Below are 14,897 nucleotides of genomic sequence, written 5' to 3' on the forward strand. Positions count from 1 at the left end.
TCTTATCATCTCTGAGCTATAAAAGCAACAGAACAGACACAGAGACACACACAGGGGATGATGCCATATGAAGACAGACACACAAGCCCAGGGACTCCAAGGGTTGCTGGCAGCTACTAGAAGCTGAAAAAGACAAAGAAAGACCTCCCTCTAGAGCCATGTCCTGAATTTAGATTTCTAGCCTCCTAAACTGTGAAAAAATCAGTTTCTGACCTTTAAAGTCACCCACTTGTATTTTTTGTTAAGGTGGCAGTAGGTAACTATGACAAAGAGCAAACTGGACTGTCACTGTGTCGCCTGGACCTACTTTTTTCCATGGGATGCACGGTCTGGTTTTTCATGGGAGACAGGCTCTGGGTGCCCTCCCTGGTGACACCCCCATCCATGCATAGCCCCTTCCCACTCCACGTGGCCTGGCAAGGGCCTGGTAAACTGAAGACTCTTGGTGATTGTTCTCAGGAGTATGGTGAGCCCATGGAAAGGTACAAGTGCTAATCCTGCACAGAGTTCTAAAAGTTCATTTACTCAGCACATATTTACTGAGTTCCTACTATGCACCAGGCCCCATGTAAGGCCCTGGGAATACAATGATCACCAAAAACAACCCTGATTCTCTCAGGGCACCCCACCAATGCCCCTTGGGCCTTATTGCCTCATTGTGCCCCAGAAAACTTCCGACCGCCAGGGTCTGTACTTCTGACTCTGAGGGTTCTTTCCAGAATTGCAGGGGGCTGAGCAGAAATGCTGGGGAATTAATATACCCTTGGAAGCCCTCAGCCTACAGGACTGATAGGAAATGGTATACAAACTCCCTTGCTCTCTTGCCCCTTGGGGGTATAATTCTGAGGCTTTAGAATCATACACCCATTTTCCAGTTTCCCCACAGTAGTAAACCCCAATAGCCTACTGTGGTACCTGGCATCACAATATACCATTTCTTGGCTGCCCTCCTTTTCTTGTGTCACTTCCCTACCCCCTTACCTGCAATTCCCAAATAAACTATTTGTACTTTAAAAAAAAAAAAAAGGCAAGCTGGAAAATTCATTTATAAAGTTAACAGTGATTATCTGAGGCTGGCAAATATATAGGTCGTTAAATTTTATTTTTTATGTTTTTTGTATTTTCTAATTTTTCTAGAGTAAAAACATTTATAATAAAATAGTCAACATAAAATAAAATTATATAAAATGAATTACTGGCATTAAAAAATGCCATAGTTCACTACTGAAGGACAATGACGACAATTGGCACTCATGTAGATGCAAAAAGATCACCATAGATATTTATAATGAAGTACACTGAACCAAATCCATTTTCCAAGGTTTCCAGCATATACTTCCCTTTCCATCCTTGAGACATACTACTATTCCTTCTTTAATAGGTCATCAAACTACTAAAACACAACCTAGAGAGTCTATCCTTTTAGTGAAGTTCTGGTCCGTCTGTGAAGCCATGAGTGTAAAATCTCCATTTCCTAGAACTTTATTTGGTTCTATGACTGACTCTTACTTCCTTTTATTATTTTAAAATGATCTATTATTAATCCACAGAACACATTTATACACTACAATTCATTTACATTGTACTAGTTAACTATTTGTCATCATTTGAGGAGGTCCAGGCCGAATCACTCTAAAATCATTTCAATTGCTATATTTATAATTTAAGGATCTTCAATGTTTTAGACTCCTTTAAAGATGTACTCTATAATTAAGAATACTCAATAAATCATATTAACATTGTTTCAATTGGTATGAATGAAAATTTCATTATATTTTCATATTGAAAGTACTAGAATTCAGAAATCCATTTCCAACTTTTAAATTAGGCCAGGCAACTTGGCTGCTTCTAAAATCAAATTTCAACTCCTAGTCTCCCATAGGGGTAGACTGATCCTTACTTTATAACTGCAAACTGGATATTTCAGAGCAGGAAATTTATTCATTCAAAATTATTTATTATGTATCTGATTCCTAAATTACTCTTTCTGCAAAAAAAAAAAAAAAGTATGGTTTTGAAATTATTTTTCCACCAAATGTGTACTCTCATAAAACTGAGGTTATATTTTTAAACATTATATATATATTCAAGAAAAATATATCGTTTGTAAGTCTCACGTTTTATATATTCATGAAATCTGTGTCCGGCACTTGAACCGTGACAAGTGGGGAAATGCTGCTCTTAAAAAGCTATGGAATTTAATTTAAAACAGTAAAGGTGTCAGTTCTGAGAACTCTGATGTGTGTGGTCCTGTGCGACCTTTGCATTACTGAGCAAACAGGGTCCTGTTGAAGTAGCACACCCACAGTAAATTACTTTTCCCCACAGTGGCCAGACTTTCACCGGACAAGCCAGCACTCAGTAAGACAAAACCAAAGACAACCTAACCCCATGAGTCTGATACACTTCTACAGGAGTCTATTTAGTTTTGGTTCACAATAACAAAACAGTGACAAAAGCAGCCAGGGGAAAGAGCAAGAAGAAAATAAAAACAGATGATGAAACAATGTCATAACAAAAAGTTACTCTGTTTTAAAACTCACTCAAAATAGGAAGCTTTCCAGTACTTACTCCAAGGATCTTCCTTTGGCATCGACCACATTCAGGAGCAAAGAATTTCTCATAACACAGCTCACAATACAGAGCTCCCTTTTCTTCTACGAATCCAATGTAGGCCATAGTATTTTTGCAGTGAGCACAGTTAAATTCTTCTGGGTGCCAAGACTTCCCCAGGGCCACTAGAAATGGTCCCCTGCCAGAAGAAAGGAGATAAATTTGGCTCAGGAATAAAAGCTTCTTGAAGTTAACATGGCTATCAAAAACAAATCAAACCTGATGCTGTTGAGTCAATTTTGACTCACAGCTACCCTACAGGACAGAGCAGAACTGCTCCACAGAGTTTCCAAGGAGCGACTGGTGGATTCAAATTGCCAACCTTTTGCTTAGTGGCCAAGCTCTTAACCACTGTGCCACCAGGGCTCCAAGCCTGGATAGGACCTCTTTTATGTAGCTTCTAATCAGTTAAATACTTGCTTAATTCTCCTTCTCAAGGACTGAACACATGGGTGCTGTAAATTTGCATAAGGACTGCATTTATGTGAAGAGAAAATGGGAGCAGAGTAAGAGCATTTAAAGGACTCCTTCAAGGAAGGTTATTTTTCCACCTTTTTTCTTTCTCCAGGGGATCTGGTTACCAACAAATGTTTTATTGAGTTGCAATGAGTCAATCTGTCTGTGTGATACTAGGACTGAGAATGAGGATGTTAGCTATGACAGAAAGCGACTGTGATAAAAACTAAAGCAACTAGAACAACATACATGCTTTACTCAAGGATCAAAGTTTGGCATTTCTATAAAATAAAAAGAAAAATCTATTTGGTAATGTCAGTCTTAAAAACAGTAATAATTATTACCTGAGAAAATACTCTAGTCAATTTCTCTTCCCTACACATTATTTCATATACTTATTTCTCAACTCTACGGAACACATGAAAATCCTCACCCTTCTCAAAACGACTACGGAAACTCTAAACTAGATATTACGGATTGTTTAAAGTTACTTGGAAGGAGGTTTTATTTAACTCATACATGACCAATCTTTAATGCACATTGGTATCAAGGCAATAAATGTTTGTAAAGAGATTTTTCCCATTAAATACTATACAGTCATGAACTAATAAGATGCATTCGGTTTGCTTGACAGGAATCCATTATGAAGCCTTATCTAGTCATGAGGTCTGCAGAGATTACCCATTCTAGTCTCTGCAAACCTCTTTTCAGTAGCTACGTCATACTAATTTTTATTCACAGAGTGGCTTTACCTCCAAGGCACTTTTACACTTATCTAATTTGTCCATGCAACATTCCTGTGAGATAGACCAGGGCAGTTATTATGAGTTCTGTTTAACAGATGGAGAAGCTGAGATACAGTGTATTCAAAAGATAGGACCAAAATCGTAAAATCACTTACTGAGCCGAGACCAGAAGCAAAATTTCCTGATTCCTAGTATATTGCTCTAGTCAACTGTTATTCTGTCTTTGATCTCATTACTATCAATTATCGTGACTAAAAGACCACATGGTAACTGTTAGTAAGCACAAGACATCAACTTTTAGGCAGATTAAAAACCAAGCCTTCGAGTTCTGAATCCGTAGTGATCCTATATGACAGAGTAGAACTGCCGCAAAGGATTTCCAAGGAGCAGCTGGTGGATTCCAATTGCTGGACCTTTTTGGTTAGCAGCTGTAGCTGTTAACCACTGCACCATCAGGGCTCCTTGATTACTAACAGGGGAAGTCACAACAATGAGCATCACAAAGTCACAGCATTTTTTAACCTTTGACAATAACATAAACCTTTCTATTCGATAACTATCTTGCATTGATATATTCTCAGCAAATATCGATGTTTATTCAGAACCAGGACCTAATCTGCAAGAGTCAGGAAAGTAGATTAAAAATACTTCTGTGGGGTATAAATGGTATTTTCCAGTTCCATTAAAAAAATTTTTTTTTCACATAAAGTCTATAATTCAGATTTCTATTAACATAATCTCTCCCCAATGAGCTCAAACTAAGGAAGAACTTTTGTATAACTATCCTACCCAAAAAACCCAGTGCCGTCGAGTCGATTCCGACTCATAGCGACCCTATAGGACAGAGTAGAACTGCCCCATAGAGTTTCCAAGGAGCGCCTGGTGGATTCAAACCGCCAACCCTTTGGTTAACAGCCGTAGCATTTAACCACACCACCACCAGGGTTTCCCAATAACTATCCTACAAACACTCAAACTGAATATATTCTAAACCAAACTCATTTCTTCTCCCTACTCCTTGTGCTCTGTTTCCTATCTCATTAGGAATGTCTCTATCTTTCATCTAGTTGCCTAACCCTAAAACCTGAACTCCTCAGGTTCCCTTGGTCCTTTCCCCACCCCTACCTTATTCAATTGGTCACCAATTTATATCAGTTCTACATCTTTTAATTTTTCAAATCATCCTTCTCCTCTACCATCACTGTCACTTCTTGTTTAGGTTCTTCTTTTTTTTTTTTAATGAAGAATTCCTTTAATATCTCCTTTTAAATTAAATATTCTTTTTTTATTGTTGTAAAAAATACATATTTAACATAATGTTTGCCAATTCAACATTCTTCAGGTGATAGCAATTACATTAATCATGTTGTACAAGTGCCATCTATAATCGTTGCCAAATTTTCCATTACCATAAACAAACACTAAACAAAAACTCTTCCTCTTCCCCTCCCTCCTGCCCCTGGTAACTACTAATAAACTTGGTCTCTGTACATTTGTCTATTCTTATTATTTCATATAAATGAGATCATAAATCTTTGTCCTTTTGTGACTGACTTCACTGAGTTTATGGTTTTTGAGGTTCATCCATGTTGTTGCATGGATCAGGACTTCATTTCTCTTTCTGGCTAAGTAGTATTCCACTGTACACCACATTCTGTTTATCCATTCATCCCCTGATGGACGCTTAGGTTGTTTCCACCTTTTGGCTATTGTGAATAGTGTTGCAATGAACATTACTGTACATGTGTCTGCTTCTGTTGCTGCTTTTAGGTCTCTTGGGTATATACCTAGGAGCGGAATTCTGGGTAATATGGTAGTTCTGCGTTTGACTTTTTGATGGACCATCAAACTGTTTTCCACAGTGGCTGTACCACTTTGCAATCCCACCAACAATGAATAAGGATTCCATTTTTTCCACATCCTCACCAACATTTATTTTTCTTTTTTAAAATCTTAGCCATCCTAGTTGGAGTGAAGTGATTATTTCATTGTGGATTTGATTTGCATCTCTCTAATGGCTAATAATGCTAAACATTTTTTCAGGTGCTTATTAGCAATCTGAATATACTCTTTGGTGAAATGCCTGCTCAAGTCCCTTGTCCATTTTTCAATTGGTTTGTTTGTCTTTTTGTAAAGTTTTAGAAGTTTTATAAATATTTTGGATATCAGACCCTTGTTGGATATATGGTTCTCAAAGATATTCCCCTAATCTGTAGGTTGTCTCTTCTTTTTTTTGATAAAGACACCTGATGAACAAAAGTACTTAATTTTATGAGGTCCCATTTGTTATAATATCTGATAATCCATTGTTAAAAAGTAGGTTCTGCAGCCACATCCCTGGGTTTTCTTCTAAGAATGTTATGGTTTTAGTTTTCACATTGGTCCTTGATCTATTTTGAACTGGTTTTTGTATATGGTATGAGGCATGGATCCTGACTCTTTCTTCTGAATGTTGAAATCCAATTTTCCAATTATTAAAGAGACTCTTCCTTCCCCATTGAATGGACTCAGTACCCTTGTCGAAAATCAGTTGACAATAGATGTATGGTTTTATTTCTGGACTCTCAATTCTATTCCATTGGTCTTTTTGTCTATTGTTATACTAGTACCAAATTATTGTGATTACTGTAGCTATATAGTACGTTTTGAAATCAGGAAGTGTGAGTCCCACTTTGTTCTTCTTCAAAACTATTTTGGCTATTAGTCTACCCCACTTCTTGTTAACGCGTGTCTTACTAACATGATGCCATTTTGTATAAGTTAGTGCTTCTCTCTCATCACTTATGACAAGTAGTTTACTATTATTTTAAAACATTAGGGGACTGTAAGTTTTGTTATTACTAACAAGGAAATGTCTTTTTTTAACTAATTCCTGCCAGGAAAAAAAAAGAGGCTACAAATTGTATACTCTGCAACCAAGTGTATTACTTTTTGTAGGCTGTTCCGTAACTCTTAACTGATTTATAAATAATGTTCCCACTCAACAAGTTCCTTCATTTCATTGTCTCATTATACATTTGGCAAGTAGTTTACTTTCAAAGATAAGCCAGGAAGTCACACTGCTCAAAGCTAGACTGAGTGCTCTGAGCACTCAGGTAAAAATATCTGGTTATACACACTTGAAAATCATCCAGGCTAAATTTACTATAACCATAACATAGGGTATACTAGAACTTTGGGAGTATATGTTACTATTGCTCTGCACATTAGATTAAAAACTATTTAAACTTACTAGGGTGAAATTTTTTATTTGGGTACATGTTTGGTTTATCTATAAAAGTGGATGGAGGCAGAAGCGGGGCCAAGATGGCAGACTAGGTAGACGCTACCTCGGATCCCTCTTGCAACAAAGACTCGGAAAAATAAGTGAATCGATCACATACATAACAATCTACGAACCCTGAACAACAAACACAGATTTAGAGACGAAAAACGAACAAATACGGGGAAGCAGCGATTATTTTCGGAGCCTGGAGCCAGCGTCCCAGTCAGGTAACCTTTGGCGCCCGATTTAGGGCAGGGCCCAGGGGAGCTGACGGCACAAACAAGGGGCCCAGCCCTACCCCCTGAACTCACCCCGGGAGGGGGCCCAGCTGGTCCGCGTGGGCGGTGTGGCGACGCAGCCAGTGGGAGAAGTCCTCGGGAAGAAGTGACCGGTCTTGGAGCTGGGAGAGCAGCTTCCCAGCTGGGGAATCTTGCCGCCGGGCTTTTGACTGGGCGCTGTTACGGCGCAAGCATGGAGAGCTGCTCCACTCCCCTGAACTAACCCCGGGAGGGGGCCCAGCGGGTTCGCGGAGGCGGCGCGACAAGAAATCCCTGGGAGGCAGCGACTGATTTTGGAGTCGGGAGAGCACCGTCCCAGCAGGGGAACCTTGATGTTGGGCGTGGGGCTGGCAGCGGGGGATTTGACCGCGGCTTCAGTGGACCAGATCCCCGGCGGCAATCTCCACACAGCCAGCACACATAGGCGACACGCCCCTCGGGAATCTCACAACTCTGGCTATATTCTGAGGTGCTACTCTCCTATCTCTCTGATCCCTCCCCCACCCTCCCCAGGCGGCTTCAATAACATTGGAATTTCCTGAGCCAGAGGGAGAACGGCTCCGGCTCCGCGGCGGCTTTGCTTCCCCCCCGTTTTTTTTTCTTTTGGTCTTTTCCTAACCCACTCTTCTGGCCTGAGAGAAGGAAACAAAAAAAACCCAGGGACCAAAATTCCACCCCTAATTGGACTAAAAACACAGAACCAGCTACAGCCAAGCATATATGATCCAAATCTCAGACTTTCATCCTTACAGGGAACAAGGTGGCAGTTATAATCCAAAGGCAGTTCTGATAGGGATCTGACTGCATTTTTTTTTAGCGGATTTTCTGGAAAAACTAGTTTCTCAGTGATGGCTCAGAGACAGCAGTCCATATCAAACCACATAAAGAAGCAGACCATGACAGCTTCTACAACCCCCCAAACAAAAGAATCAAAATCTTTCCCAAATGAAGATACAATTCTGGAATTATCAGATACAGAATATAAAAAACTCATCTACAGAATGCTTCAAGACATCAGGGATGACCTCAGAAATAAAATAAGGAAAACTGCAGAAAAAGCCAAGGAACACACTGATAAAACAGTTGAAGAACTCAAAAAGATTATTCAAGAACATAGTGGAAAAATTAATAAGTTGCAAGAATCCATAGAGAGACAGCATGTAGAAATCCAAAAGATTAACAATAAAATTACAGAATTAGACAACACAATAGGAAGTCAGAGGAGCAGACTCGAGCAATTAGAATGCAGACTGGGAAATGTAGAGGACCAGGGAATTAACAACAACATAGCTGAAAAAAAAAAAACAGAAAAAAGAATTTAAACAAATGAAGAAACCCTAAGAATCATGTGGGACTCTATCAAGAAGGATAACTTGCGTGTGATTGGAGTCCCAGAACAGGGAGGGAGGACAGAAAACACAGAGAAAATAGTTGAAGATCTCCTGACAGAAAACTTCCCTGACATCATGAAAGACGAAAGGATATCTATACAAGATGCTCATCGAACCCCATTTAAGATTGATCCAAAAAGAAAAACACCAAGACATATTATCATCAAACTTGCCAAAACCAAAGATAAAGAGAAAATTTTAAAAGCAGCCAGGGAGAAAAGAAAGGTTTCCTTCAAGGGAGAATCAATAAGAATAAGTTCAGACTACTCAGCAGAAACCATGCAGGCAAGAAGAGAATGGGACGACATATACAGAGCACTGAAGAAGAAAAACTGCCAGCCAAGGATCATATATCCAGCAAAACTCTCTCTGAAATATGAAGGTGAAATTAAGATATTTACAGATAAACACAAGTTTAGAGAATTTGTAAAAACCAAACCGAAGCTACAAGAAATACTAAAGGATATTGTTTGGTCAGAAATCCAATAACATCAGACGACAGCACAACAAAGGTCACAAAACAGAACATCCTGATATCAACTCAAATAGGGAAATCACAAAAACAAATTAAGATTAATTAAAAAAAAAAATGCTCATAACAGGGAATCACTGAAGTCAGTATGTAAAAATCACAATAATCAAAAAGAGGGACTAAATACAGGAGGCATAGAACTGCCATATGGAGAGTGATACAAGGCGACACAGAACAATACAAGTTAGGTTTTTACTTAGAAAAATAGGGGTAAATAATAAGGTGACCACAAGGAGGTATAACAACTCCATAACTCAAGATAAAAGCCAAGAAAAACGTTAACGACTCAACAAACATAAAGTCAAACACTACGAAAATGAGGATCTCACAATTTACAAAGAAAAACGTCACAGCACAAAAAAGTATGTGGAAAAATGAAATTGTTAACAACACACATAAAAAGGCATCAAAATGACAACACTAAACACTTATTTATCTATAATTACGCTGAAGGTAAATGGACTAAATGCACCAATAAAGAGACAGAGAATCTCGGACTGGATAAAGAAACACGATCTGTCTATATGCTGCCTACAAGAGACACACCTTAGACTAAGAGACACAAACAAACTAAAAGGATGGAAAAAAATATATCAAGCAAACAATAAGCAAAAAAGAAGAGGAGTAGCAATATTAATTTCTGACAAAATAGACTTCAGACTTAAATCCACCACAAAGGATAAAGAAGGACACTACATAATGATAAAAGGGCCAATTGATCAGGAACACGTAACCATATTAAATATTTATGCACCCAATGACAGGGCTGCAAGATACATTAATCAAATTTTAACAGAACTGAAAAGTGAGATAGGCACCTCCACAATTATAGTAGGAGACTTCAACACACCACTTTTGGAGAAGGACAGGACATCCAGTAAGAAGCTCAGTAGAGACATGGAAAGCCTAATTACAACAATCAATCAACTTGACCTCATTGACTTATACAGAACTCTCCACCCAACTGCTGCAAAGTATACTTTTTTCTCTAGTGCACATGGAACATTCTCTAGAATAGACCACGTATTAGGTCATAAAACAAGCCTTTGCAGAATCCAAAACATCGAAATATTACAAAGCATCTTCTCAGACCACAAGGCAATAAAACTAGAAATCAATAACAGAAAAACTAGGGAAAAGAAATCAAATACTTGGAAACTGAACAATACCCTCCTGAAAAAAGACTGGGTTATAGAAGACATCAAGGAGGGAATAAGGCAATTCACAGAATGCAACGAGAATGAAAATACTTCCTATCAAAACCTCTGGGACACAGCAAAAGCAGTGCTCAGAGGCCAATTTGTATCGATAAATGCACACATACAAAAAGAAGAAAGAGCCAAAAGCAGAGAACTGTCCCTACAACTTGAACAAATAGAAAGTGAGCAACAAAAGAATCCATCAGGCACCGAAGAAAACAAATAATAAAAATTAGAGCTGAACTAAATGAATTAGAGAACAGAAAAACAATTGAAAGAATTAACAAAGCGAAAAGCTGGTTCTTTGAAAAAATTAACAAAATTGATAAACCATTGGCTAGACTGACTAAAGAAATGCAGGAAAGGAAACAAATAACCTGAATAAGAAATGAGAAGGACCACATCACAACAGAACCAACTGAAATTAAAAGAATCATATCAGATTATTACGAAAAATTGTACTCTAACAAATTTGCAAACCTAGAAGAAATGGATGAATTCCTGGAAAAACACTACATACCTAAACTAACACATTCAGAAGTAGAACAACTAAATAGACCCATAACAAAAAAAGAGATTGAAATGGTAATCAAAAAACTCCCAACAAAAAAAAGCCCTGGCCTGGACGGCTTCACTGCAGAGTTCTACCAAACTTTCAGAGAAGAGTTAACACCACTACTACTAAAGGTATTTCAAAGCATAGAAAATGACGGAATACTACCCAACTCATTCTATGAAGCCACCATCTCCCTGATACCAAAACCGGGTAAAGACATTACAAAAAAAGAAAATTACAGACCTATATCCCTCACGAACATAGATGCAAAAATCCTCAACAAAATTCTAGCCAATAGAATTCAACAACATATCAAAAAAATAATTCACCACGATCAAGTGGGATTTATACCAGGTACGCAAGGCTGGTTTAATATCAGAAAAACCATTAATGTAATCCACCATATAAATAAAACAAAAGACAAAAACCACATGATCTTATCAATTGATGCAGAAAAGGCATTTGACAAAGCCCAACACCCATTTATGATAAAAACTCTCAGCAAAATAGGAATTGAAGGAAAATTCCTCAACATAATAAAGGGCATCTATGCAAAGCCAACAGCCAACATCACTCGAAATGGAGAGAGCCTGAAAGCATTTCCCTTGAGAACGGGAACCAGACAAGGATGCCCTTTATCACCGCTCTTATTCAACATCGTGCTAGAAGTCCTAGCCAGGGCAATTAGGCTAGACAAAGAAATAAAAGGCATCTGGATTGGCAAGAGGAAGTAAAATTATCTCTATTTGCAGATGACATGATCTTATACACAGAAAACCCTAAGGAATCCTCCAGAAAACTACTGAAATTAATAGAAGAGTTTGGCGGAGTCTCAGGTTATAAAATAAACATACAAAAATCACTGGGATTCCTCTACATCAACAAAAAGAACACCGAAGAGGAAATAACCAAATCAATACCATTCACAGTAGCCCCCAAGAAGATAAAATACTTAGGAATAAATCTTACCAAGGATGTAAAAGACCTAAACAAAGAAAACTACAAAGCTCTACTACAAGAAATTCAAAAGGACTTACTTAAGTGGAAAAACATACCTTGCTCATGGATAGGAAGACTTAACATAGTAAAAATGTCTATTCTACCAAAAGCCATCTATACATACAATTCACTTCGGATCCAAATTCCAATGTCATTTTTTAAGGTGATAGAGAAACAAATCACCAATTTCATATGGAAGGGAAAGAAGCCTTGGATAAGCAAAGCATTACTGAAAAAGAAGAAGAAAGTGGGAGGCCTCACTCTACGTGATTTCAGAACCTATTATACAGCCACAGTAGTCAAAACAGCCTGGTATTGGTACAACAACAGGCACATAGACCAATGGAACAGAATTGAGAACCCAGATATAAATCCATCCATGTATGAGCAGCTGATATTTCACAAAGGACCAGTGTCAGTTAATTGGGGAAAAGATAGTCTTTTTAACAAATGGTGCTGGCATAACTGGATATCCATTTGCAAAAAAATGAAACAGGACCTATACCTCACACCATGCACAAAAACTAACTCCAAGTGGATCAAAGACCTAAAGATAAAGGCTAAAACGATAAAGATCATGGAAGAAAAAATAGGGACAACCTTAGGAGCCCGAATACAAGGCGTAAACAGAATACAAAACATTACCAAAAATGACGAAGAGAAACCCAGTAACTGGGAGCTCCTAAAAATGAAACACCTATGCTCATCTAAAGACTTCACCAAAAGAGTAAAAAGACCACCTACAGACTGGGAAAGAATTTTCAGCTACGACATCTCCAACCAGCGCCTGATCTCTAAAATCTACATGATTCTGTCAAAACTCAACCACAAAAAGACAAACAACCCAATCAAGAAATGGGCAAAGGATATGAACACACACTTCACTAAAGAAGATATTCAGGCAGCTAACAGATACATGAGAAAATGTTCTCGATCATTATCCATTAGAGAAATGCAGATTAAAACTACGATGAGATTCCATCTCACTCCAACAAGGCTGGCATTAATCCAAAAAACACAAAAGAATAAATGTTGGAGAGGCTGCGGAGAGATTGGAACTCTTATACACTGCTGGTGGGAATGTAAAATGGTACAACCACTTTGGAAATCTATCTGGCGTTATCTTAAACAGTTAGAAATAGAACTACCATACAACCCAGAAATCCCACTCCTCGGAATATACCCTAGAGAAACAAGAGCCTTCACACAAACAGATATATGCATGCCCATGTTTATTGCGGCTCTGTTTACAATAGCAAAAAGCTGGAAGCAACCAAGGTGTCCATCAATGGATGAATGGGTAAATAAATTGTGGTATATTCACACAATGGAATACGACGCATCGATAAAGAACAGTGACGAATCTGTGAAACATTTCATAACATGGAGGAACCTGGAAGGCATTATGCTGAGCGAAATGAGTCAGAGGCAAAAGGACAAATATTGTATAAGACCACTATTATAAGATCTTGAGAAATAGTATAAACTGAGAAGAACACATACTTTTGTGGTTACGAGGAGGGGAGGGAGGGAGGGAGAGGGTTTTTTTACTGATTAATTAGCTGAAAAGAACTGCTTTAGGTGAAGGGAAAGACAACACTCAATACATGGAAGGTCAGCTCGACTGGACTGGACTGGACCAAAAGCAAAGAAGCTTCCAGGATAAACTGAATACTTCAAAGGTCAGCGGAGCAAGGGCGGGAGTTTGGGAACCATGGTTTAAGGGGACTTCTAAGTCAATTGGCAAAATAATTCTATTATTAAAACATTCTGCATCCCACTTTGAAATGTGGCATCTGGGGTCTTAAAAGCTAACAAGTGGCCATCTAAGATGCATCAATCGGTCTCAACCCACCTGGAGCAAAGGAGAATGAAGAACACCAAGGTCACACAACAACTAAGAGCCCAAGAGACAGAGAGGGCCACACGAACCAGAGACTACATTATCCTGAGAAGAGAAGAACTAGTTGGTGCCCGGCCACAATCGATGGCTGCCCTGACAGGGAGCACAATAGAGAACCCCTGAGGGAGCAGAAGGTAAGTGGGATGCAGACCCCAAATTCTCATAAAAAGACCATACTTAATGGTCTGGATGTGACTAGAGGAATCCCGGCGGTCATGGTCCCCAAACCTTCTGTTGGCACAGGACGGGAACCATCCCCGAAGACAATTCATCAGACATGAAAGGGACTGTACAGTGGGTGGGAGGGAGATGCTGATGAAGAGTGAGCTAATAATATGAGGTGGACACTTGAGACTGTGTTGGCATCTCCTGTCTGGAGAGGGGATGGGAGGATAGAGAGAATTGGAGGCTGCCAAAGTTTTCACGAAAGAAGAGACTGGAAGGGCTGACTCATTAGGGGGAGAGCAAGTGGGAGTAAGGAGTAAGATGTATATTAACTTATATGTGACAGACTGACTTGATTTGTAAACGTTCACTTGAAGCTCAATAAAAGTAAATTAAAAAAAAAAAAAACAAACTGGATGGACCCTGAGGCTAGTGTCCTTATTTGGCTTCTCAGTTTTCAAAAGGAATCAGTTCAACTTCAAGCTTTCATCATGTTAAAGTACAAGTGTTGGTATGTACCTCAAATAAAGAGAACAGTTTTACTCCTGAAACATGTCAATCAGTGCTTCTGAACATTTAACAAAGTTCATCCGAGAAAAAAAGACATTTAAGAACAACTGAGGAACATACAATCCACTTTCCAGATTCTCTAAAATATGTGTTGACATCAAGTCACATCAGCAGAAAACCGGTGAATCACAGCATATTGGGCCTATCCCGCTTCACAGAATTAGTCCTTTTATGAACAGTGCTCAGTGTGAGACCATCCGCCTGTATTGACAGCTCTTATAGGA

At 38.7% G+C, this 14,897-nt stretch overlaps 1 protein-coding gene across 4 annotated transcripts in view; it reads right to left on the bottom strand.

The window, feature by feature from the left end:
* PDLIM5 (PDZ and LIM domain 5) overlaps nt 1-14,897 on the bottom strand; it is a 1,027,106-nt gene that overhangs the window by 789,086 nt on the left and 223,123 nt on the right. For 3 of the 4 annotated variants that reach the window (XM_049885678.1, XM_049885680.1, XM_049885677.1), the window contains one exon: nt 2,572-2,752. The exons of the other annotated variant lie outside the window; for it this stretch is intronic. In XM_049885678.1, coding sequence (XP_049741635.1) covers nt 2,572-2,752 — 181 coding nt within the window. The remainder of the gene's footprint in view (nt 1-2,571; nt 2,753-14,897) is intronic. 4 annotated transcript variants of the gene reach the window in all.

The sequence above is a fragment of the Elephas maximus genome, chromosome 5 (assembly GCF_024166365.1).
Source record: "Elephas maximus indicus isolate mEleMax1 chromosome 5, mEleMax1 primary haplotype, whole genome shotgun sequence".
Taxonomy (NCBI): domain Eukaryota; kingdom Metazoa; phylum Chordata; class Mammalia; order Proboscidea; family Elephantidae; genus Elephas; species Elephas maximus.